This window comes from Peromyscus maniculatus, chromosome 17 (assembly GCF_049852395.1).
Source record: "Peromyscus maniculatus bairdii isolate BWxNUB_F1_BW_parent chromosome 17, HU_Pman_BW_mat_3.1, whole genome shotgun sequence".
Taxonomy (NCBI): domain Eukaryota; kingdom Metazoa; phylum Chordata; class Mammalia; order Rodentia; family Cricetidae; genus Peromyscus; species Peromyscus maniculatus.
Genome location: NC_134868.1, coordinates 59,843,841 through 59,869,532, shown reverse-complemented (window position 1 = coordinate 59,869,532; position 25,692 = coordinate 59,843,841). Strand labels below are relative to the sequence as shown.

The window sequence follows — 25,692 nt, the reverse complement described above, 5'->3', positions numbered from 1 at the left end:
AGTTCAGGCCGCACCGCCCGGCTGGGCGCGCAGGGGATGGTGAGGGCCGAGGGGCGCGGGCGGGGGCGGCTCCCCGCCACCCGTCGCCCGGCCGCCCGGCCACGCGCGCGCGCGTCCCCCGGGCCCAAGCGGTGGGCTAGGAGGCGCGCGCGGCTCGCTGGCGCAGGGCCCTCCGCCGCTCGGAAGGATGCTCGGCGCGGGCGGTGGCCGCCCCCCGGCTCCGACTGTCCGCGGACGCTGCCTCCGGGGCTCTCGGGCGGCGCCCGGGGACTGGCTGGCTGGGCCGAGAGTCGGGGTCCCCGAGCCGCGGGGCCGAGCTTAGGACGCGCGCGGCCGGCCTGCTGCTGCTGCCGTTCCGCGCTGCGCGACGCCGGGCTGCGTCCGGACACTCGGGGCCCACGCCGCTGCCACTCGGGCCGCTGCTTCTGCTGCTGCTTCTGCTGCTGCTGCTGCTGCCGCCGCCAACGACGACCCGGGCTTGTCGCGGTCCCCGCCGCACAGTGAGTAACACATCGCGCACCGAGTGACTGAACTAAGAGCAAAACAACACGTGACTCTGCGTTACGCAGGCACACTCGCGCGGACGCCCCGCCCCACCGCCCCGCATTGGCGCCGCGTCCCCCGACGGACGGCGAGACCGACCAATGGGCGTGAGGCGCGGGGGGGGGGCGGGCCGACACCGGGGCCGCGTTTCCCGCCGTCCCCTCCCCCTCCCGCCGAGGCCCGGCCGGGGCTCGGCGGGGGCCGGGCCGGGCTCATTAATCAGGGGCTCGTTGTGGATGCGGGGCGGGGGCGATGCCACCCAGGGCGGGAAGCTGGCCACGGCGGAGGCGCGTGCGGGGTTTTTGCTCCTGCCTCGAGCCCTACTAACTGGTCCCAGGCTTCCGCCGCGGAGGGGGGGCCGGGGGCGGGAGGTCGGAGCCGGTGCGGGGCGGCGGGTCGGACCCCAGCAGCCGGGGTGGGCGCGCGGCGCAGGGCGGTGCCCGCAGTGGGTGGCAGGCGCGCGGCCCGGGCTTGTTTACGAGCATCGCTGCCCCGAGCCCTGGGTCGATGGCAGCTCCGTGCTTTTTCCCCGGCCGCTCGCCGCTGCTCGAGGGGCGCCCCGGAACCGCCCCACCCTCCGCGGGCGCCCGCCCCCGCCCCCGGCCGTGGGCTCTTTCCGGGGCGTCATCAGAGCCATTCACTTGTCAGGTTCCCGGGAAGTGGAAGTCGCCTGTTCTGGATGTAATAGGAGAGAGGAGGAGGGCGTGTTGGCGTAGGAAAATGCGGTTTCCATAGTGCCGGGAAAGGGCGGGCCTGGGCGGGAGCGGGGAGCTGGGAGCGGGTGCTGGCGGGCGTCCTCCTCGCGCCCCGCGCCCTTACGGCTCCCGGCCCGCACCCCGAGCCCTGCTCACCTCGCACCCGGGTTGCTGGCGGGCGTGGCCGTACCTAAGAGCGCGGCCGCGGGCACAGAGCCAAGCCAAAGATGCCCTTGAACTACTGCTTTGAATTTCTCTATCTACGTGGCCTTTGTGACTTTCAAAGTCGAGGGCAAATAAGCACCCGCCCGTCACGTCTCCTAACTGACAGAGTGAGGGCCGCTAGAAAGGGCAGTGATCCGAGTTCACAGAGGGCAGGCTAGGAATCCTGATCGTGGTGGGTAAACAAAACAAACCCTTGCCCATCCGGGGGAAAGTATCTAAATGAAACAAATCGCGACAAGAGTTTATCTGACACTATAACCTTGGTTATTTTGTACTGAGTCCTGGAGGTTCGCCTTGGAAGGCCCTGCGTCATTTACAAAAATCATTGCCAATACAATGACACGTTTAAGAAAAACAGTTGCGTATTGTGATTTTTGAAGACCATGGTTGCTTTAACCTTTGTATAAAATGTGCCCTAAACACTCTGATGGTGAGTTTTATGTGCCAAGATAACCCCAAGCTAATATTGGACCTCTTCTGTTTATAGCGTGTATATGGTTATGATTAGGATTATTGATGAGCAGCAAAAGTTTGCGAAAAATCATCAATGTAGTAAATATCATCATAAAATTACCTTTACAAGGGTGCGTTGAAGTCAGTCCTCCATTTTAAACTATACCCTTTAAGAGTAAGAGCAGCGAAGGCCGCCGCTGCAAATGTGCGCTCCTGCGTTGTGCGAATACGTGTGACCGCACACCCATGTGTGTGCGGAACACCCTGTCTTGTGGGTGCTGGCTCTTCCTCTTCTATCGCCAAGTGTTATCTCTACCCAGAAGAAACATGACAACATGGCAGGGTTTTTTGTCTTAGCGCTTGAAGAAAATGTGGCTCGATTTTATTGATTGTGATAATTTACATCCCACTTTATGAGACACATCAATGGGCCTGTGCGTTCTGTAACCTGCAGTAGCAAAGGACAAGGAGGCCGCTATGTCAGCGTCCTGTGCTTCCCTTTGAGAAAGTATCTTTGGTAACCATGTTGTTTCCTTTTTTTATTTTGACTCTTCATACAAAATTAGATTTTTAGGAATGCGTTCAGTGGTGACGTTCTGTGCCCATGCCCGCTGGAGCGTGGCTTTCCTTGGGGCTGTGTTAGTGTGAAGTACCCCAAGTCAGAAGCTCCTCCTTGGCCAGTGGGCCGTTCTCTGTGCTGCCTCAGTGGCCAAGCTGACGTGACACAGGAGGGGCCAGGGAGAAACACCACTACTTAGGACGTTTCTGCTCACAGAGGCGGCGGCGGCGGCGGCAGGGCTCTCTACAGCGCGGTGTTTGTCGTTCTGAAGCTCCAAGTGCAAAAATGAGAGGTTCCCCTCAGCACACCTTGCCCTCTCCTTCCCGCTGCCAGATAAGCTGTTTATTTGCTGGAAACTGGTTGTGTAGCTTGTGATTTTCCAACTGTTCTCCTCACATCTGTCAACGTTGCTGGGCTCACAGGACTGGGTGCCCCTTACCTGGACAGTTGCCAGTGGAGAGCCTGCCTACAGGTTTTCTCCCTGGTTTAGGATCTTAAAACCCTCTTTTCCCATTCACAGCTGACAAATAGCCATAGGGTTTGGCTTGGTTGGTTTTTTTGTTTTTTGGTTTTCTCTGTGTAGCCCTGGCTGTCCTGGAATTCACACTGTAGACCAGGCTAGCCTCTAAATCAGAGATCTGCCCATCTCTGTCTCCTGAGCGCTAGGACTAAAGATATATGCCACCACACCCAGAGTCTATAACTTGTTATCAAGGAAGATTTGGGACTTTCTTAACATAGATTCATACAATTATGCTTCTTTTATTAAAATAAAAAAATTCTTACTGGAATAATTTAAGTATTTTCATTAAGTTATTAATTGTATAAGTGGGTAAAATGTGTTTAAAAACCCATGATATAAATACTATTACCAAAAAGGATCATAGATTTTTTTTTCTTCATGTAGAGAGGCAAGTATGGGAGAGAAGTACATAGGTTTTCTTCAATTCTTCTGACAGGCTTTTCTGTCTAGGTCAAGTCTAAAAACTGACTAAGTGGAAAGCTACATGGCCAGTGTGAACAGCCCTCCCTTAAAACGTGTTCCAGGAAGCCTAACACCAGTTTATGTTGGCAGGTCTGTTTACTCTTGAGAAAGGATGGCGTTGTTTTGCTGGGCTTCGTAACTTGGTTCACAAGCTTATTCAAAGCCTTTGCATCTCTGGTGAATGAACCTTGCGCAGACTTTTGCCCATCTAGGATTAATGAGAGGACTTCCGGCATTATATGCCCCTCCCATCTCTTTGCTAGTATGTTTCAACTGAAATTGCACAAGAATTTTGTAACCTGTGAACTCTGTGTTTGCAACAGGATAACTTCCCTGCGAGAATGTTAACTGTTGTTTACTCCGCTTGGTATCTGTGCTGGGCAGTGCAAACAGTTCCACAATCAGGATTTGTAAAGACAGGCAGGCAGAAACAGGTGAATCTAGTTCAAGGCCAGCCTAGGTCTACTCATAGTGAGCTCCAGCCCAGTCCGGACTGCTCAGTAAAAACTTGCCTCAAACATGAAGAAAAACAAACAAACGGAAGGAAGGAAAAGGAAAGGAAGAAAGAAAGGAGTTTGTATAAATTGATTATATTAATTCCTTGGATATTGTGGTGTCTTTCCACTTAGTATTCATTCTGCTCATTAAAAAATATTGATTCAACAGTTCTGATAGTCATGGGTGTTCATTCAGTGAGGGCTTTCCTAAAAGAAAAGCTTATTGGATGCTAAAAATCACCTTCACGTTTGAAGTAAGAACTGTGTTCCTGAGTCCACAGAGCGGATGCCGGTGACATTAAGAATGTCTCCAAAATGACACAGCTATATTTTCTGGATGCAGAGTAGAGTAGAGACAGCTGGGAGTGACCTTCTGTCAGTCCGGTGCCTCAGGAGAGCAAAGTCAACCTGTGCTCCTTGATGGGTGCTGTGTGTGGATCAGGAGCAAGCAGTTGGCCTGGGTTTGCAGGTTGCTCCCAAAGTAACAGACACAGCCAGCTGCCTCCCGCTAGGTACCCCGATGTTTGGTGGAACTATGCCCGCCTCTGAAACCTGCCATGTCCCCACAGCCGTGAGCAGGCTGCTTCTAGAGTCTGTATTTAAGGTGTTTAAACCAGCCCAAGGATAACACAGGAAATGTGCTGCCTCTTACCCATACTGCCACCCACTGGCGACATCTCTCCGCAAGACATCCAGTGAGCACAGCTCTACCTCCACTGGTGGCTGGAGGGTTTTCTGTGAAATTGTTTCCCACCTGACATATTCACTTTGCTGGACTCCTGGAGGAAAGTGATTTGAGATATAACAGACTTCTTGGAAACAGACCAGTAACTTTAGAACTCATCCGTGCACATTTCAGCACAGTCAGATGGAAAATATTTATCAATGACGATTTAAAGTTTCAGAAAACAAAGCAACACAATAAATCAAGAATGCAGCTCAGGGTTATTCGATGCTTACTAGATCACACCTGAGTTAACAACAAAACATGCTTTCCCTTACATTGGCCATTCAACCTCAGATTCTTTTTAGAATAAGCCAAAGTCACATAGAAAGATATTGAAATGAAATTTTTGAAAAATATGAGTGGAAAAGAAAACATACCCTCAAAACTATGAATGACAAGTGTCAGTCCACATGTCTTCACCATGGCTATGTTTCTGAGCAAAATAATTAGAACTGTGTGCTAACAACTCCTTAGTTCATTCTAATATGCAGCCATTTCTTTTTCTTTTCTTTTCTTTTCTTTTTTTTTTTTTTTTGCAGGGGGAGATGGGATGGGTTTCTCTGTGTAGCTTTGTGCCTTTCCTGGATCTCACTCTGTAGACCAGGCTGGCCTCAAACTCATGGAGATCCGCCTGCCTCTGCCTCCCAAGTGCTGGGATTACAGGCGTGCGCCGCCGCCGCCGCCGCCGCCGCCGCCGCCGCCGCCGCCGCCTCCACCACCTCTGGGCTTCTTTTTCTTTTTTGAATTGCTTAGTCTCAGTTTAGGGGATGCTGTATTTTACTGTATGCTGCTAGATAATGGCAGTAGGAAAGTTAGTGTTGTATTCAGAGAGAGTGGTTCTTTACCTGGAGGGGAGGAACCCAAAGGCTTGATTGACGTGTGCACTGCCAATCATATCCTTGGGATTCTACATGTAAAACAAAAGTGGGCATACAGTATCAATAACAGTAATTGGGGCTGGAGAGGTGGGTCAGTGGTTAAGAGTACTTACTGCCTTCCAAAGGACCATGACAGATGGTTCACAACTGTCTACAAAGCCCTAGGGAATTCAATGCCTTTTTCTGACCTCTGAGGGCACCCAAATATTCGTGACATTTACTCAGACATACACATACGTATACACAAATAAAATAAATATTAGAAAAGTGAATTACCAGGGCTGGAGAGACTGGTCAGTGTTAAGAGCACTTCCTGTGCTTGCACATGACTGGAGTTCAGTTTCCTGCACCTACGTGGAGGCCAGCAACTCCCTGTAACTGGTTCCTGGGGTAGATCGAGCACCTTCTGGCCTCCATGGGCACCATTTAGGCATGTGCACAGACATATGTGTAGATGTTCACACATACATATAAAAATAAATCTAAAAAAAAATGTCTCAGCAACAGTGAACTGGTAAGTGTTTCATTGCTGGGTTCACACACGACGACATGACGGTCTTAGCAGGATGTGGGGACATTAAAAATTTCACCCTTCCAAGCACGGGTGTCTTAAGTACCGGTTCTTAGTCAGGGGTGCTGAGCTGAAGGTTTTTAATTCCTGAATAGGGAATTTCCACCACCTGTCCTATGAGTCCGCGGATTCATAAAAGGTTACAACGGAAGAATTAGGGCTGGGGATGTAGCTCAGTGGTGGATCACTGACCCAGCATGAGTGGAACCCTGGGTTAGATTCCAGGCTGCAACCAAAAGTCAGAGCCCTTTGCCTCCTCACACATGTCTTACACTTTGGCCTTATTTCACACACATCTAACACAAACGACAGTAACCATAGGGAAGTAACTGAGAAGTGTGAGCATTCCAAATTTCCCAAATGCAAAGTGACGTTTGTGACATGCAGGCAGAACCTTGCAGCCACGACCCCTGAAATGGAGGAACTGAAGACTGAAGACTGACTGCCCTATGGATAAACACACCCTAAGAATTACTGCTGGGAGATTAACAGCAGCAGGCCTTCCATCATTGGCTGCTTCTTCTCAGTGTTTTAGAGACCACAGCACTGCTGCCAGGCTGAAAGAAAGTGACATGTTACCCTATCTTAAAATGTTACTCCATATAGAGTGGAACAGTGCCCACCTTCTAGGTTCTGAGTTTGAACGTTTGAAAACCCCATTATGCAGTGTAATTCAAAACAATAAAACAAAACAAAAACTGAGATGTACCGATATTTGACCTTCATCTGGGTAAATATGAGCTCCTTTTTAAGACTTCACAGCACCGTAGAGGGTCCAGGGTGACATTCACATCCTGCACTGTGTGTCTTAGAATGGACCGGTGTACTGGCCATTAGTATATCTTCAGCTCAGATCATAAAACCCAGCAAGCACCAAGTGACTGAACGTGCTGTGGATACTTTGGGAGCCTCGTCCTGTGCAGTGATCCAGAGTGCAGATCTCTGCTTCTGTACCCTTCTGCCTCCATAAGGGCTCACTTCTTTATGTGGTTAGGACTTTGGTCTTCATAAGCATCTATGGTTGTGACATAGAATTGGAAAACAGAAATTGTCACATGTTATTACAACATCATCTGGTATTTTTCTTAACTGTAGTTTTAATTTCTGGTGTTGCTGTTTTAGCCCATCCTTATCAACTTGTAGGGAAAGTGGTTTCTATCTGCCCCCACCCCCCATTTTCCTCTTAAGACCATACTTTATGTATACCTACTAAAAACATGGTAATAGACTGCTTTGATATGGTTTTAATCTTTGAACCTTGGGAGTTTCATTGTCAAATGTCACATTAGGGTCCACCTCTGGGAAGATTCCAGGAAACGATGACACAAAGTTAGAACGAGGAAACAAGTATGTGGTGTGATGGGGTAAGCAAGCTTGAGGTCCAGCCTCGGCCAGCAGAGGCGGGAGAATCTGCAAAAGTTTGAGACTATCCTGGGCTATGCAGAGTGATGCAGTTTCAGAACACAAAGACACAAAACAAAATGAAAGAGGAGAGAGAGAGAGAGAGAGAGAGAGAGAGAGAGAGAGAAGAGAAGAGAAGAGAAGAGAAGAGAAGAGAAGAGAAGAGAAGAGAAGAGAAGAGAAGAGAAGAGAAGAGGGAGGGAGGGAGGGAGGGAGGGGAGAGGTAGGGAGGGGAGAGAGAGGGAGGGGGAGAGAGAGGGAGAGGAATAAGGGAGGAGGAGAGAGGGAGGGAGAGGGAGGGAGGGAGATTAACCTCTTTCCTAGTTAAATAGATTTGCCTTTTGAAGAAATTATGTGTGCCCAGGAAGAGGAATAAATGTAGCCAAGCGGGAAGAGAACTGTTAACTCTTAAGACAAATCCTGTTCTCACACATCTTTTTATTTTACGGCATCAGCGTCTGACTTTGAGCACATCATGTTTAAATTGGTTTGGAAGCTGGCTGGATCTGTCTCCGGCACCGCAGCTTCAAAGAGGTGCCTGTAACCATCAGCCTGTGTTGTGGGGAACCTTCCAGGAGTGAAAACGGCAGGGGATGGGTAAAATGTAAGGATCAGCTCCACGTGTAACTCTTACAGTTACACACGGCATGACGTTCCCTTCCCTTCCTGTCCAGGTGCTTCTCAAACGTAACTCATTCACTGGCCACCTGCCTCTGTGGTCATTTCCTTCTTTAAGTTTGAAATAAGTTTTCTCTTTCCGACAAAAATGATGTCTGCTGTCCCAAGTCGCTGCCACAGGAAGGGAACCCCCTTTTCCTTAAGCCCTGGTGGATTTCAGTTTCAAACATAACTGTGAGAGTTAACACTTTTAAAATGAGAACTGAGAGTACCCATGTCACAGAGAGCCAACACCTGCTTCTCAGATTAGGAGCTGACCATCTCACAGGAAAGGGACACTGCAGCAAAGTCTGTGAATGTCACTCAATCAAAAGTGATTACTGTTGTGTTTTGTGTCTGGTTGATCCCCCTGGACGACAGTACCAGGAACTGCCTGTGTAGCTCACGGTCACACCTGACATGCTTATGAGTTATGAGGCCTGGCGATGAAGTTGTACCGACCGAAGGACAAAATGAATCATTTCAGGCTCATCAGCCACAGGTGTGCTCAGTGGTCCCACAGGCACTGTGGGGACTACCCCCAAATTCCAGGGATTTACATTCTCCGGGGTCTCTAGGTCTCCCAGGTGTCTCAGTCCCCTCCCAGGTCTTTTGGTCTCATGATGTATGTTGGTCCCCCCAGGATTCTTGGTCTTCCAAGCCTTTTGGTCCCCCAGGTCTCCTGGTCCCCCTGGATCTCTTAGTGCTCACTTGTCTCCTGGATAAAGCAGAGGCATACTAGATACTGACACCACCACCCCATGCAGTCATTGCCAAGGGTAGTGTGGACAACAGACCACACTGCCAGATGAAGTCCTCAGGTGAAGACCCATCTTGCTCATTTCCCATCCAGCACAGGCTATCGCCTGAGGTACCTCCCCGAAAGAGGAGCAACTATCGGCCCCTGCATATTGCTTCACCTTGCTTGGAGCAACAGCAGCCCAGGCAGGTCAAGCTGCTTTTTTGTCTCTGAGCTTTCTGGTTCAAGAAGCAGGTGTTCCCTGACATCATGGAAGTCCCAGGAACAGGCCTCTCAGTTCCCTATAAAGAGAGTGGGATGGCATTGCAGATGCCACTAGTTCCCCTAGGAAGTGCAGAATCTGGAGGGTGGCGTAGAGCACACCTGCAGGACAGAAAGACAAGTGTAAGTCTGAAATCAACCCTGCCATACAGGGTAAAATGCTGGGTTGGAAAACTGGCATTTCACTGCATTGAGGATTAACACAGGACCTTCCACAGGTGTGGTCAGCATCATCAAAAGCCATACTGAAGATGCTTTGAAGGTGCTCCCCCAGTCTTCCTTCACTGAGGTGACAGATGAACAGAGCGAGCCAAGTGTTAAAACATGCAACCATGAAACTTAGGGGAAAAGACAAAGAAATACCATGATTTGATCTTGTAAAATAGAATCCCATGAGGAAAAGAGTGAAAACTGAAAGGGGAAGAAATGGCCGCTGCTGTCTAGGATGAAGTACTAATTTCATGAGTATTTAGTACCTTACGATTGTCTTAAAATAATAATGAGATCAAAAACATCCAAGATCCCAACAGTGGTAGCAGGAGCTAGAGAGTCACCAACGGGAAAACAGCCTGCACCTTTTGTTCGCGCCCCTCTCTTGAAGCCCATTCTCAAAGGGCCTTCCAGGATGCCCCATGCACTCTAGCAAGATTGTTCTATGTTTTTGGTTTAATTTTTGGACTTTTTTTAAATTCAAAAGTATTTTTTGGGCTGCAAAGATGGCTCACAGGTTAAGAACCCTGGCTGCTCTTCCAGAGGTCCTGAGTTCAATTCCCAGCAACCACATGGTGGCTCACAAGCATCTGTAATGTGATCTGGTGCCCTCTTCTGGCATACAAGACAGAACACTGTGTATATATAATAAAGAAATAAATCTTTAAAAAAAAAAGTAGGTTTTTTTTGTGGGGGAGAGGGAATTGTAGAAACAACTCAGCAATTAAGAACACACTTGGCTGGGCGGTGGTGGCGCACGCCTTTAATCCCAGCACTCGGGAGGCAGAGCCAGGCGGATCTCTGTGAGTTCGAGGCCAGCCTGGGCTACCAAGTGAGTTCCAGGAAAGGCGCAAAGCTACACAGAGAAACCCTGTCTCGAAAAACCAAAAAAAAAAAAAAAAAAAAAAAAAAAAAAAAAGAAAAAAAAAGAACACACTTGCTGCTTTTCCAGAAGGTGAGAATTCGGCTCCCAGAACCCATGTTCTGTAGCTCACAACCAACTGTAACTCAAGGAAGTCAGACGCCCTCTTCTGACCTTATGGGCATCTGCATGCTCATGTGCATACACACTACACACATATACAAAACAAACAAATAAAATGAATCTTCTAAAAAAGAAAGGGGCCACCTTCACACATTCAGTCGCTGCTGTCATTCTGTCTCATCCTCTGGCTGTAAGCCACTTACAGAAGGAGCCTCTCCACACGGCAGCAAAGTGTAGACATCTCAGGATCCAGGGGACTTGCTTTGCAAAAAAACATGAAGGAGTTCCAGAGGGTGCCCTGCAGTGAATCTCCCCATCTTCATCATATACTTTTTAACAAAGTTCTTACTCAACATCACTTGAACATACACGTATATTCTCTCACATACTGTTTTATATAGAGGAATTGGATTTCTGATATTAATTCTGCATCTATAATTTTCGCACATAATGAAAATTACTTCAAGTGAGCAAGCAAGTTGCAAACCCCTCCACCAGCACAGACGTCAACGTCCTCCCCCTAGCCTGCGGGCATGCTTTGTGACATGCATGCTCCCCGGTGGGCTACATGAGTCTCCATTTTCTTTAAGCTGTCTTTTGAATGAGTGGCAGGTCCTAATTTTACTTAAATTTCTCCACTTTCCTTTGGATTGGGGTTTTTGTTTTGTTTAAACATTTGTTTCCTTCTCCCGACCTGAATTCTCAAGTAGTTAGTCCCACGTCCCCTTTCTCTGCTTGGGGCTGACTGCACCTGTATCAAATCTTTGTGTCTGCAGCATGATAATACAAATTCACTTTTCTCTCCCCACCTCTGGAAGGTGGTTTTGAACATGTGGCTTCGCCCTGTGTGACTTTGAGCCTCCCTGGGATGTCAGGTCTGCACGGTTGCCTAGTCAACCTCAGTGTTCTCTTTTCTTCCCTATGATGATGCCCTTGTTTACCAGAGGCCGATACATCAGGGTCTTAACTACTGGGCAGTTAAAGGAACCCCCACTGGCAAACCCCATCAGCTCATTCTACAAAAGGCTCTTAGACGACTAGGGAACTCTGTTTCTGTTACAATTGGAACTAGTTTGACAAGTTTAATGAGCCACTCGCGAGGATCGCCATGAATTTAGGAATGTTGGACATCTTCAAAGACACCGAGTTCCCTACCCACAGACAAGGAACATCTCCCCATCCGCTTAGGAGAGTTTCAACTTTCTTCATACAAAATCTTGTAATGTTGCCTTGTAGAGATTTAGTTAGATTTCCTCCGAGCATTCTGCATCCTTTGTTCTTTTTGTCAATACTATGTGTATACAAAACTCTATTTTTTTTTTTTTTGAAAAATTGTTGTTTAAATTGTTGCTTGGGCAAAGAAATAAAACACTGATTTTGTTCAACGCTCTTACCAGTCCTCATATTTTGAACATATGAGGAGATTTCCTTGGAGATACTGTGGGATACCATTATTCTTATGTCTTCTTTTTCAAATTCCTTTATGTTCCTCAGCAAACCTCATCTTACTCCCAGGCTAGAGCCACTAACATTGTACAAGGGTGGAGTCTTTCTTTAATCTACTCTTGTGTGCATATTCCTATGTGTGCGCACAGGTATGTGAGGGGTGTGTGTGTGTGTGTGTGTGTGTGTGTGTGTGTGTGTGTGTACACAGGAAAGGGGTCCAAGGGGTGTGTGTGTGTGTGTGTGTGTGTGTGTGTGTGTGTGTGTGTGTGTGTGTGTATCCAGGCAAGGGGTCCATGGTGTGTGTGTGTGCGTGTGTACACAGGAAAGGGGTCCAAGGTGTGTGTGTGTGTGTGTGTGTGTGTGAACACAGGCAAGGGGTCCATGTTGGGTGTCATCATCAATCTCTTTCCACCTTACCCTCTGAGACAGAGTCTCCCACTGAACCTAGAGCTCACAGAGTCAGCCAGCCTGACTCTCCGGTGACCCGGAGCGATCGTCCTGTCCACTTCTCCCATGTTGGGAGGATAGGAACGTGTTGCTGCTCCTGGCTTTTACATGAGTTCTGGGAGCCTGGCTTCAAGTCCTCATGCTTCCGTGGCACATCCTGGCTCAGCCACCTCTCCCCTGCCCCTTTGTTCCTCTGTAGAGGAGATGTTTACACTCTGTGATTTGGTAAAATATTTGTTTTAAGATTTTTTTTTTAAGTTCAGTTTAAATAAAAATTCTTCCATTCAAATAGACTAATAACCTTAAACTAAAACGATATAAAAGTTTATATCGACTTTTTTTTTCACACTAGTGAGACAATCTGGCTTTCTGGTCTAATTTAAAACTATAGTGAATTATGGCTGGGTGGTGGTGGCGCACATCTTTAATGCCAGCACTCGGGAGGCAGAGGCAGGCGGATCTCTGTGAGTTTGAGGCCAACCTGGGCTACAGAGTGAGTTCCAGGAAAGGCACAAAGCTACACAGAGAAACCCTGTCTTGAAAAAAACAAACAAACAAAAACTATAGTGAATAGTGAATTATATTAACTGATTTTTTTAAATATTCACTGAAATTTACATTTTAGAATAAATCTAATTTGGTCCTTCTTTAATTTGGGGTTCCATAGTTCAAGAGTCAGACATGGTAGCAAGGTAAGGACCCCTCATCTGGGATTTCTGGGATCTGTTCCGCACCTGTGGTGGGGTGGGGTGGGCAGGGGATGGGGTAGGGGGGTTGGGGAGGGGTCAGCGTCTGTCTGCCTGCTGTAGGTCTGTGTGCCTTGATCTTCAAGTAGTCTTTCTCACTCTCAGAAAGGCAGGTGGGTCTAGTGTTGTCTTTTCTCTGAACCTGGCTCCTTTAGTTTCTGACTACATAGAAGCTCCAGTCATTATGAAACTGAAAATATGACCTTGTCCCCTTCTTTTATAGCTTATGGCATGTGATAGCTAGTATTTCATAGAACATAGCCGAGGCATTTTCCAGAAGGGAAAAAAATCAGAGGCTTTCAAATCTTTGCGTGTGCAGGTATGTATGGAGGCCAGAGGCCAGCCTCGGGTCAGTTCTCAGGTGCCCTCCATGTTGTAGGTTTTGTTTTGTTTTGTTTTGTTTAAGATATCTCCAGTTGGCTTAAGAGTCACTGATTAGAATAGACTGGCTTCCCAGCAAGACTCAGGGCCTCATGGTTGCAAGGCAATCACTTCTCCAACCAAATTATCACCCTACCCTTCAAGTATTAGAATTCAGTCTTTCAATCTAGGCAAGTGTTTATTAGCTATTCCCTTTTACTTAGAAAGAACATAATACTTTATGTATGTCCTTCAAATAGAATTTGATATAGTGCTAAGCCACACTAATTGGTAGCAACATTAAATAAAATATATTTAACGAAGTTACTTAAAAAGAAAGAAAGAAAGAAAGAAAGAAAGAAAGAAAGAAAGAAAGAAAGAAAGAAAGAAAGAAAGAAAGAATCCTAAAAGGGCAAATCACTTTCTCAACACATTGTATATGAATGGATGGTTATTTTCAAAATGAATTCCATGTAAATCATCCTTCCTTTACATTCAGATCAAAGTCATGTGACTTCCTGAAGGGAGATGGCAGAGCCTGATGTTGAGGGCTTGTTCTACTCACTTCTGTGTGGTCAAGACTGCCGCAGGAATCCACACCAACCACAAGGTACCCCAACAGGTGTTGCACTGGGATGCATATCCCAGATCCCTCTGTGAGGCTGCCTTCACCCCAGAAGTCACACTTGGTGACTCACTACATGGAATCAAGATGAGGTTTCACAAGATGGACAAACAGGACGACGTGCAGGAAGTTACTGCATGAATGGGGTCAGCGCTGGCATGGGGTCAGTGCAGGCATGGGGTCAGCGCAGGGCATGGGGTCAGTGCAGGCATGGGGTCAGTGCAGGCATGGGGTTAGCACAGGGATGGGGTCAGTGCAGGGCATGGGGTCAGCGCAGGGCATGGGGTCAGCGCAGGGCATGGGGTCAGCACAGGGATGGGGTCAGCGCAGGGATGGGGTCAGTGCAGGGCATGGGGTCAGTGCAGGGCATGGGGTCAGTGCAGGGCATGGGGTCAGTGCAGGGCATGGGGTCAGCACAGGGCATGGGGTCAGCACAGGGCATGGGGTCGGCACAGGGCATGGCATTGAGTGTCTGGGGGTTGGCACAGCTTTGCTGACTCTTAGAACTCCCTCAAATCCTTATAAACTTGGTTGCATGACCACAGAACACACTGCCCAAAGCCAAGGACAGCTGCCAAGTGGCATGCTCACTTTGGTTTCCCACCGCCGTCCCTTCAGCCTAACCCCTGAGTGAGGTGACATCATTTCGTTTCATTCTTCCTTCTCTCCTCAGGGAGCTCTAACGTTGCCTGAACCCTGTACCACACCAGGTTCAAGACGGGATCAGTAAATGCTCCCTCCCACTTCAGCCTCTCCCACCTGCTCGGGAAGAAGGCCTGGGTCTTGTGCATCGGTACATCCATGCATATGGCCCTGCCCTCTCTAGAGGCCCTGCCTGACTCAGCCACAGTGGCCCCACAGCAAGCATCTCTCGCGGGGAGGTAATGGCCTCCCACCGCAGCCTGCCACCCTCAGCCCTCTTACCACCGCACTGGAGTTCTCCAAGGTCCTGAACCCAGAAGCGCTTCTCCAGCCTTGGAGTTTAAGGATCACAGTTCAAGGGTCGGACACTCTCCAGGAATTAAATATCTGTACCCACACTTGCACCCACTTAACTGTGGGAGCTTCCTGAGCAAGGCAGGTAGATTTGGGGGTTCTCCTTGCCACCTGCCACCCTGGATCTGCCTGTGAGGGATGCGCTTCCAGCCACTGTAGGGACCTCATCTAATGGTTGTGCCCTGTTCTGCAGATGCACAGGACACTTGCTCGTCTTCATTTCCCTGCAGTTAGGTATCACTGCTTTTAGGATTTATTTTGAAGTCACATACAGCATCTGAGTGGATGTGTTCTACACACTTTTACTTATATTTTACATCATTCCCATACAGATTTCTACCCACAGGAGTGATGATCCTCAGGTACTGAACAGCAGAGAGTGTCCCATACACTGCTGAAAGGCTTCCAAAGAAATCCGTCCCAATTGTGTGTGAGAATGCCCCTCTCTTCACTCCTCTTCACTGCAAGGCTTGAATAGTCACAGTCGTACCTTGTGACATATCGTATACTTTTCTCTGGTTGATGACAAAGCCAAGTGTTCTCAGCAGAGGAGCACCTGTACCTCCTCTATCCCATTATCCATCTATCTCTCCTATCCTGTTAGGTTTTTTAAAAGGTCTTTTATGTGTACATGTATGTGCCTGTGTGAATTTATGTGCACTGTGTGCATGCAGGTGCCCATGGAGGCCCTAAGAGGGTGCTGAGTGCTGGAATTGGAGTTAAACACAGTTGTGTGCCTCAATATGGGTGCCAAGCATCAAATCTGAGTCCTCTGCAAGAACAGCCTATCCCCTTAACCACTGGGAAATCCCTTCGGTCCAATTCCTGCAGTTTTACAGTTCTTGGGTTGCCCAAGCTTTTCACACACGTTTATTACCATACCTTTATTACCATACCTTCATGATACATCTACTCTAGGTGTTTTCTGAATTTACATGAATTGTAATTTTGTTCCTTTCATGCCTTAACCTAAGAAAGTAAAAATTTCTTAGTGAATGTGAAAATTGTTCTCTATTTTACATTAACATTTATTCAGTGGCCCTGAATACTTTGAGATTTCTTATATAGTCAGACATCAGAATCACATATTTTCCTATAACTTACTGTTTTTATTCTGATTCTCTTATTTTCGTAATTGATATAAAAATCTAAGGCATTGTTATTGACATTTTCCTGTGTACCTGAGGAGGTAACCAGCATCAGCAGGTGTCTTTTCTTTCTTTCCTTCTTTTTTTTTTTTTAGCCTTTTAAAAAATAATTTATTTTTACTTTATTTGCATTGGTGTTTTGCCTGCACGTATTTCTAAGTGAGGGTGTTAGATCTTGGAGTTAAAGATAGTTGTTAGCTGCCATGTGAGTGCTGGGAATTGAACCTGGTTCCTCTGGAAGAACAGTCAGTGCTCTTAGCCAATGAGCCATCTCTCCAGCCCCACACAGGTGGTTATATTTGACTCACTTAAAAGTTACGTTCATTAAGTGTGTCTCTGACTCTTGGTCCTGTTCTTCGAACTCTTTTTCTCCTGTAGGTTTGCTATGTCCAACTTCAATATGATAGTTTTTGCTTCATTTTATTATATTTTATTATGTCATGTTTGATTGTTAGATCTTAGAAGCCTGTTCTTGGGACTGGAGAGATGGCTCAGTGTTTAAGAGTATTGACTGCTCTTTTGGAGGACCAGGGTTCAATTTCCAGCACCCATATGGCAGTAGGCAAAACACCAATGCACATGAAATAAAAATAAATAAAATTTAAAAAGAAGCCTTTTCTTTTCTAATGAGAGACAGAAAGGGAATGGATCTGGAGGGGACTTGGGGAGGAACTGGTAGGAATAGAGGAAGGAGAAACTGTAATCAGGATATATTGAATGAGAAAAGAATCTATTTTCAATAAAAGGGGGGGAAGTGAAAAAAGTTATGTCCAGGAATGTTGCTTGCGGCTATTTAAAAACCTATTTTATTTCATATTCACACATGGATATAATGTGTTTGGAACCCTTCACTTCCTGTTCTTACCTTGTCTCCCTCCCCCCACCACACACTTTCCCCTCCCAACTTAGTGTTTTCTCTTAAAATAAAAAACCCACTGAGTTCATGTAGTGTTGTCTGCATGTGCATGGGGCTAACAGGTATTTTAATAGTAGCAGACACTGGAATTGAGCTCAGTCTGTCTCCAAACAAGATGGGTGATAATTAGGAAACTTTGTAGAGTGGATCATTGCATACCAGCAGACATGAGCACATCCCTTGAATAAGGAGCAACAGTGGGAAATGGACTGAGGACCAACTTTCCCCCATCTCTTTTTCCTGACTGTGGACACAATGTAACCAGCTGCCTGGGATTCCTTCTGCCCACCATCCCCTCCACCATGGACTGTATCTCTTCAAACTGTATGCCAGCATTAACCATTTTCTTTAAGTTGCTTTTATCAGCCATTTTTTTACACCAAAGAGGGGAAGTAACTAGTCAACTCGATGTCACAGTTGGTGATGAGGACTCAGGGTGGCCTCTGTCCTCAGTGTTCTAGAGAGGAAGGATCCACATAAGCACCATAAGGATCCAGCTATCATTTGTTTCCTCAGCCTGTTTGAACACCCTACTCTGTAGACCTGAGTAATGGATGAATGATCTGTGACCTGGCCAGAGACAGAGAGGGAGGGGGGACTCCCCAGGAAGGTGGGGCTCCTGAGGGAGATGTGGAAGGGAATTGATGGCGTCTCCTAGGCTCGGTGGAATATTTTGCAGGTGGAGAGTAACCAGAGCCTCTGAGGGTGGATGGGAGAGGGAACAGTAGAGCCAAGGACACAAGGAAGACACCGTGAGAGACAAGACTCTTGTCAGGTGTCTCGGGCATCAAGTTCACTGCTGGGCCTTTCTGCTTGTGGCCACGAGCTCTATTTTCTATCTCATCCACATAGAGTTAGAGTTGGCTACTGGGATGAGGCTGATGCACCCCAGCCTGGGCAGTGCCGTGTCCTCGGCTGGCTCCTGGGACTCCGGGATAGCCAGCACGCTGCACTTCCTGAGAGAAGCAGCTGGAAGTCTCTCAGTGACTTTTAAAATGGTGTTTAGGTTTAATACTCTCCAATTATCAACCTAGTAAAATAGATTAATCTGTCTTTTAGGGAAATGGAAGTGCTTAATGGAGTCAGACGGAACCAGGAGCACTCCATAAACCACGGCTGGAGTGCGACAGGAGTGTCGGACCCGAGGCTGTGTGCCTGGCCCTCCCGGTCCTCCCCCTCTCCTGTGCATCCTCCCTTTGGACTGTAAAGAGCCGTCCTCTCTCACCCAGCTCCCCTCAGAGGCTGTCAGCCTGGTTCTGTGCCACAGTGACTCTGATCTTAGCCCTGAGTCACGTGTAGTTCCAGCTCCAGCATTGAGATACAATTATGAAACATCTTTTGCTGTGGGCTGCTCACTAAACACCCTACATCATTATCCCAAGCACCTCAGTATGGTCCTCCAGGTGGAGCACTCCACATTGTCCCCTCACGGATAGGTGTTGGTTTTCTCAAAATGTCCTCTTCTCGATGGATGCTTCGCTTGCTGACCTGTTGTATCAATGCATACATTCTTTTAACAACAAGAATGGGGACCCAGATCAAAGGGGTTTGACCTCCCCGGTCAACCTCCTGTCCAACAGACTAGTGGGAGCCCTGCCTCTTTGTTCCCTAGTCAGCAGGTGGCACAGGAACCCACTAGAGCTGCATTGGTACAGAGGACATCACTTCTACTAGAAGGCTGGTGGCCAGGATGCTTCATGTACAGGGAGATGTCGCCTTCTCCCAACTGGAAGAAAGGAGGGGCGAGCAAGCTAAATGTCAGCCTGCAGGTGTGGAAGTCAGTGTGTCCACGTTGTGGATCCAGCAGGTGCTGGAAGATGCAGGCCGACACCTGGATCAAGGGGTACAGCTCTTCTCTCTCTCTCTGCATTTGTTAAACATGAACTATCCATAGGAATCTTGGCTGCTGAGAGACCCAAGGTCTGGCCTCTTCACTCAGAGTCATTAACGAAAGGATGTGGAGGTGACCGTTGCCACACAAGTGGCTCTTTGGGTCACAGTCTGGGTGTTCTCTGGAAGCCCCGTGTCACACACGGTATGGGGGAAGCACGGAACTCACGAAGCCCAAAACCGGCCAGGCGGGAAGAGCTGCCAGTGGCCTGCTTTCCTGCATGCTATGATTCGCTGAGCCAGAGGTGGAAGCTGAGCCGTGTGCCACCGTCTGTGTGCCATGCACAGAGCCACACGTCGGGCATGGGGGAGGCAATGTTGGTCCTCAGTGTCTGCCTTAGGAAGCAGACACCATAGGGACAGCCAGACAGGGGTCACTGGGGCTATAGTAATGTCCCCTCCCCTCTTCCTACCCCATGGAGACACAGAAGGAAGCCATCAACCTGAGGACATTCTCAGCCCTGCGCTTCTTGAAGGTCCTAAAGGTGTCCTTCAAGTTGGAAGGTGGCTTCTATTGCTGCCAACACAGCAGCAGCTGCAACCTAGAGGGTGCCTAGAATCTAACCACCTCCAGATCCCCCAGTGCCCAAATGGAGGGCGATGGCATGAATGTGCTAGGTTGGGCCTGGGCGAGCTGCTCTCCCAGGCGGAGGCCTGTGCAGTGTCTCCTTGCTATAAGCAGGCCCAGAAAGACCACCTTCTTTTAGTGGCCCAGTCAGCCTTGGGCCAGTGTAATGCTACTCCACACAGCTGGCTGGGCAGGTCCCTGGAAATGTCAAGTTCGTGTTTACAGAGAAAGCAGCCCAGACACCACTTCTGTTCTTGGTAACCCTGCCTCCAGACAGCTGATGTATATATTGACCTTGGCAATTTGGCAGGATCTTTACCGTAGCCTAAGCATCGGTGACTGGAGGGGGCACCTGTGAGAAATGAGTCCACCGTTCTGGATTGGCGGCAAGAGGAAGGAGTAGGGCACGTTTTTTCTTTGTTCAACCTCAACACGCCATGGCAAGTGCCAGAATATTTGATGAGGAGAAGAGTCACTCTCCAAAGATCCTAACTAGTAAATTAATTAGAAAGAACTTTCCAATTCCAGAGGAACCTTCAGATGAAGGCGTTAGGCACCGGCTCCTGATGGATACTGGGAAGGGGGATCATCATGTCTTCAGTTGCATGCCCAGAGTTGCAGTCGATCACACAGGTGATCACACAGGCCAATATTTAACTGAATGGCTCACAAAGCAAAGCAAAAAGAAAACATGAATGTGAGAAACAGGAGAGGTAAATAGATAAGATATTTGATAATAATAATAATAATAATAATAATAATAATAATAATAAATAGATAAGCGAGGGTGAGGTGAGAGCAGCCAGGACACCCTATACGCATGTGTGAAGCTGTCAAAGAGCACATTTAATAAAAGTTGTCATTACAAAAGGTGACAAACCACTTCATGTGTGCACAGTGGCATGGGTAACATTGCTGGGGGAACGGGACCTGAATCCAATCAGACCTTTTCATCCAGCCATATAAAGGATGGGGTTCCTGCCATGTGCCATCATGACTCAGCCTCATGTGGTCTTGGGAATGGCCATGCTGTAAACAGATGGGCCATAGGAGTAAGAACAGAGTGGGAAGGTACATAAGACTGAATGGGGGTGGCTGACACAAAGTTAGGGGGTGCTTAACCGGAAAGGAGGGGCTTGTGGCTGCAGAGAAGACCATCTAGGGCCTTCTGGGACTCTGGCTTAGTATTGGCCACTTAGCCAATGCATTGGCTTTGGATCAACCCACTGCAGATTTCTTATGTCATGAAGCATGCTCCTGGGGGCTGCTGGCTCAGTTGGGAAGGCACTTGCCTTGCAAGAATGAAGTTCTGAGTCTGATCCCCAGAACCCACATTTTAAAAATGTCAGGCATGATAGTGAGTGTTAGTAACCCCAGCACTGGAGAGGCAGAGAGACTGGCAGGCGCCTGTGGCTCCCTAGCCACCCAGCCCAGCCTGCTTGATGAGTTTCAGGCCAATGAGAGACCCTGTCTCATTAAAGCACACCCGAGAAACGACGCTTGTGGTGGTTATCTGGCCTCTACAGGCAAGTGTGCTCCCAAACACATCTACCCACAAACACTCCTGTGTTCCTGTTTCCAAACGGGGGTGTTTCACTTCCTCTCTCTCCAAGGCTCTTGCTCTGGGCTCACCGAAGAAGAGAGCTCACCTCTCATTCTGTGTGTCAATGGAGACAGACACGCACTTTTCTGTAGAGGTGGGAAATGCTTTTATTTCTGGTCAGAGTGAAAATCGATCATGAACTTCCACGTGGAAAATCACCAGCCTGAGCACCTTTGGAGAAGACAGTACATCCATTCCTGTATCGACTTGCTTTTCCACAAACTCATGGGCATCGGTTGCTAGGAGCAGGCCAAGAGAATGTTCAGGCCTCTGTGTGGGCAGAGGGGAATTCCTGGGGGATGCCAAATGGATGGCAGGGGATTGGGATGTACCATTAATAAACCTGGCCTTTATAGGGCCTTCCAAGAGAAAAGCAAGCTTCCGTACAAAACAGACCCTCAGGACTGAGTGAGCAGCAGGAAGTGTGCGTGTGCCAGGACTCCTTTACTTGCAAAGCATGTGGGTAAGTCCAAACTGTGGCTACTTGATGTTGCCTTGAGCTTCACTAAGGCCTCAAAGCCAAGGGGCGGAGCTGCCTGCCCTGTAAACAGGAATGTGGCCAGAGCCGCATCCAACATCCTTGACCTGTCATTTGTCAGCAGGTATCGGAAGAGGGGCATTCAGGAACCTGGGTAGCGTGTCTGGTGTAGACTGGTGGACTTTGTTCTCCCAGATCTAGTGGATGCTGATGAGAGGCACTAAGAAGTCATCCCTCAGGATCCACAGGGGCCAGGTTCACGGCCTTTCCAGACCCTGCAGCTGCCTAAACATGGGGGCACTCAAGTGGACACCTGAAATGGCACAGTCTTGCATGTAGCCTCTGCATATTATACCAACAACTATCTGCAAGTTACTGACACACCTGTTATGATGTAAGCACTGAGCACAATTGCCATCCTGTGTCTTTAAGAAGCAATGGCATAGGAAAGTAACTGTGTACTCAGAACAGAGGCAGGTTTCTTTTTAAGTACGTCTGTGTGTGTGTGTGTGTGTGTGTGTGTGTGTGTGTGTGTGTGTGTGTGTGTGTGCGCAAAACAATATTTAATTATGTACCAAAATAAATCATAAGGAAAAAAAACCTAAGAGGACAAGCGGTAATAATCCGAGATTCATCTGCGGGTGAGATTGCAGTGCTCACCGACAATAACATCACACATATCACAGCTGCAATTGTCCATGCGTTCACACACCAGCATGAGCCACAGACATTCTTTGCACAGGAATGGTTCGTATTAGGGCACCACAGATTTCTGCCTTAACTACAAAATTATATCAATGTGTTCATAAACCTTAAGCATGTCATATCTGTGGTTTTTTAGAAAACAAAAGCCATTTACTCTATGGAATTACAAGAGAAAAATCAAATGTTTTCAATCTGACTTGAATTGAACTCATTGAATTGAATCCCCAGAGGCAGAGCTCACGGATACAGAGGGGCAACTGTCTTTATGAGAGGTGACCTCCTGAGCTGTAAGTCCTACAAGACTTGCATGGATCAGTGTGCCTGGAGCTGCTAAGGGGTAGGGACCCCAGAACTGATGGACAGAGCTAAACAGGTAGAGAGCACAGCACCATGAGGAAGCCTGTGAGAGAGGCGAGTCCTTCCTGAGCTGGGCAGGGAACCAACAGGTCTGGTTTCCCACAGGCAGGGTGGCTGCCACTTCAGGAGCTGGAGTAGCCCACTACCTTTTCCCAGGGCAGACGCAGGGAGGGAGTCACAAGCCTGGGGCATCCACCAGGGAGCTCCATGGTCACTTTGATAAAAGCACAAAGTATTCACGAGAATAAGAGCAAGAGGACCCCCGTCTCTGGAGAGCCAGGGTGGCGGCATCAGCCACATCAGGAAGGCAAGGGTGGAAATTTTAGGGGCTTCCTGACTATATCCCAGCAAGACCAAAAGATTTGATTTTGAAGGAAGCCTGGGTGTCTGTGCTGAGCAAGGGAAGGTCTTCGCCTCAGCTGGAATCCCAGAGACCGAGAGACCTGCCTTCTCATTCACTCACACTCATCCCTTACCCTCATCCTTCACTCTCCTCATACTCATCCTCACGCTCCTTCCCCTCACATCCATCCTCACAAACTTCCTCACACTTCACCTCACACTCCTCTTCACACTCCTACCTCACACTCCACCTCACACTCCTCTCTACCACTCATCCTCACACTCTTCCCTCACACTCCTCATCACACTCATCCTCACCCTCCTCCCTCACACTCATCCTCACCCTCCTTCCTCACACTCATCCTCACACTTCACCTCACACTCCTCTTCACACTCCTACCTCACACTCCACCTCACACTCCTCCCTACCACTCATCCTCACACTCTTCCCTCACACTCCTCATCACACTCATCCTCACCCTCCTCCCTCACACTCATCCTCACACTCTTCCCTCACACTCCCCATCACCCTCATCCCTCACACTCTTCCTCACACTCTTCCCTCAAACTCCACTCCTCCACACTCACCCTTCCTTACACTCAGCCTCTAGCAGGTGTCCACAGACTCTGCCTCAGCCAAATTACTCAGACATGGAAAACAGGGTTTGTTTCTTTTTTTTGGCACGTTTGAGTGATGAAGCGGAGTCCATTTAAAGAGAATATAGACATTATGGCATGGTTATTTTTTTCTAGTATGTTCTTCTTTAAAAGAGTCCCATGAAGCAGTTGGCCCGAGTCCTTGCTGGTAGATTTGCTGATGGGTACATTAAAGAGCCTCACCTCACACGTGTGTCCATCACATGTAAACGACACAGCTATAGAGGAGGAATGCGGCCTTAGTGGAGGATGCTGTGCTGTGAGCACCACCTGCACACCTTGATATCCCTCCTTCAGGGACTGCCGGGCAGCTGGGTTACAAGGCACCTGCCTTGTGACAGAGCCTTCTGACTGGATGTTTGTTTTCCCACATGGCAGAAGTCATACACACATTGTGAGTACAAGAGACTGAGGAAGAGACCAGGGAAGGAGATGAAAAGCAGCCAAGGAGATGGCCAGAATGGAGCAGCACCCCAGCATGCACCGGGAAGAGCGGGTACCCCAGCATGCACTAGGAAGAGCGGGTACCCCACCATGCACTAGGAAGAGCGGGTACCCCAGCATGTACTAGGAAGAGTGGGTACCCCAGCATGCAGTAGGAAGAGCGGGTACCCCAGCATGCACTAGGAAGAGTGGGTACCCCAGCATGCACTAGGAAGAGCGGGTACCCCACCATGCACTAGGAAGAGCGGGTACCCAACATGAACCAGGAAGAGCGGGTACCCCAGCATGCACCCAGGAAGAGCGGGTACCCCAGCATGCACCCAGGAAGAGCGGGTACCCCAGCATGCATTAGGAAGAGCGGGTACCCCAGCATGCACTAGGAAGAGCCAGCACCCCAGCATGCACTAGGAAGAGCGGGTACCCCAGCATGCACTAGCATTGTCAGATCATGTCTCCTGCATTGTGGACGAATAAACACTTTGAAACAAGCAATGGCCTAAGGCATACAGTTCCTCACACTTGTCTCACTCCCTGCTACCCCCAAGGGCCACACCACATTATTCTCCACCATTCTGGTAGCTAAAAGTCCAAAACTGAGGTGTCTTCAGATCTGTGCTGCCATGGGAGATTCTAAGGGACCATCTATCCTCACTTCAGCCTATGGTGGCTGTGATGGTTTGAATGAGAATGGCCCCATAGTTTCATGTATTTGAATACTTGGGCCCCAGTTAGTGGAACTGTTTGGGAAGGGTGAGAAGGTGTGGTCTTGTTGAAGAAGGCCTATCACTTGGGGTAAGCTTGAGGTTTCAAAAAAAACCATGCCATTCCCAATCATATCTCTCTCTCTCTCTCTCTCTCTCTCTCTCTCTCTCTCTCTCTCTCTCTCTCTCTCTCTCTCTCTCTCGTCTGTGGATCAGAATGTGAGCTCTCAGCTGCTGCTCCAGCACCATGCCTGCCTGCTTGTTTCCACACTCTACGACATGGTGGTCATAGACTGTAGCCCTCTGGAACCATGAGCCCCAATCAACTACACTTTTATAAGTTGCCTTGGTCATGATGTTTCTTCACAGACCTAGAAAAGTCTCTGAAACAGCAGCTCCAAGGTCAGCATGTAGGGCACAGAACCAGTCTGTCTCCAAGTCCCCATGGCGGGACCCGCACATCTGTCTCCTTGTAGCGAATTAGTCATAGGGGAGTAAGACCCTTTCTAATGACCTGATCTGGACCCAGTCACTTCTGCAAAGCATGTCTCAGTCATGGTAGGCCAGCACTCGAACATGTTTGTGTGGAGCGGTCTGTCCCACTAAAGGCAGACCTGTGGCTCTCTTCCCTTTGCCCAGGATACCTTCTCCTGGACCCCTGTGGGACTCCCTGTGTCTCTCTGTGGACAAGCCTGGGGCTTTCCAGTGCCTCCAAGGGCCGATAGCTCCTGGTGTCACCTCTTTGCTCCTCTTCCCCAGCTCTCTGCCTCTCTCTGCTGCTTCTGCCATTGACTAGGTGGCCTCTTGCCACCCCAGGCACACTCCTCCAAGTGTCCCCTGCCTCCCGTCCCCTTCC

General features: G+C 48.6%; 1 protein-coding gene across 2 annotated transcripts; it reads left to right on the top strand.

The window, feature by feature from the left end:
* The first annotated feature begins 36 nt into the window (after positions 1-36).
* LOC143269086 (uncharacterized) lies at positions 37-23,357 on the top strand. 2 transcript variants are annotated; one of them, XR_013045428.1, is made up of 3 exons: positions 37-500; positions 18,151-21,615; positions 22,564-23,357. XR_013045428.1 is itself a non-coding variant. In XM_076553759.1 (2 exons), the coding sequence occupies exons 1-2, from the start codon at positions 37-39 to the stop codon at positions 18,296-18,298; spliced, it is 612 nt and encodes a 203-aa protein (XP_076409874.1). In that variant the 3' UTR covers positions 18,299-23,357. The 2 variants fall into 2 exon arrangements, 1 of the variants encoding a protein (XP_076409874.1); XM_076553759.1 differs by having other exon boundaries at positions 18,151-23,357.
* Positions 23,358-25,692: the final 2,335 nt, after the last annotated feature.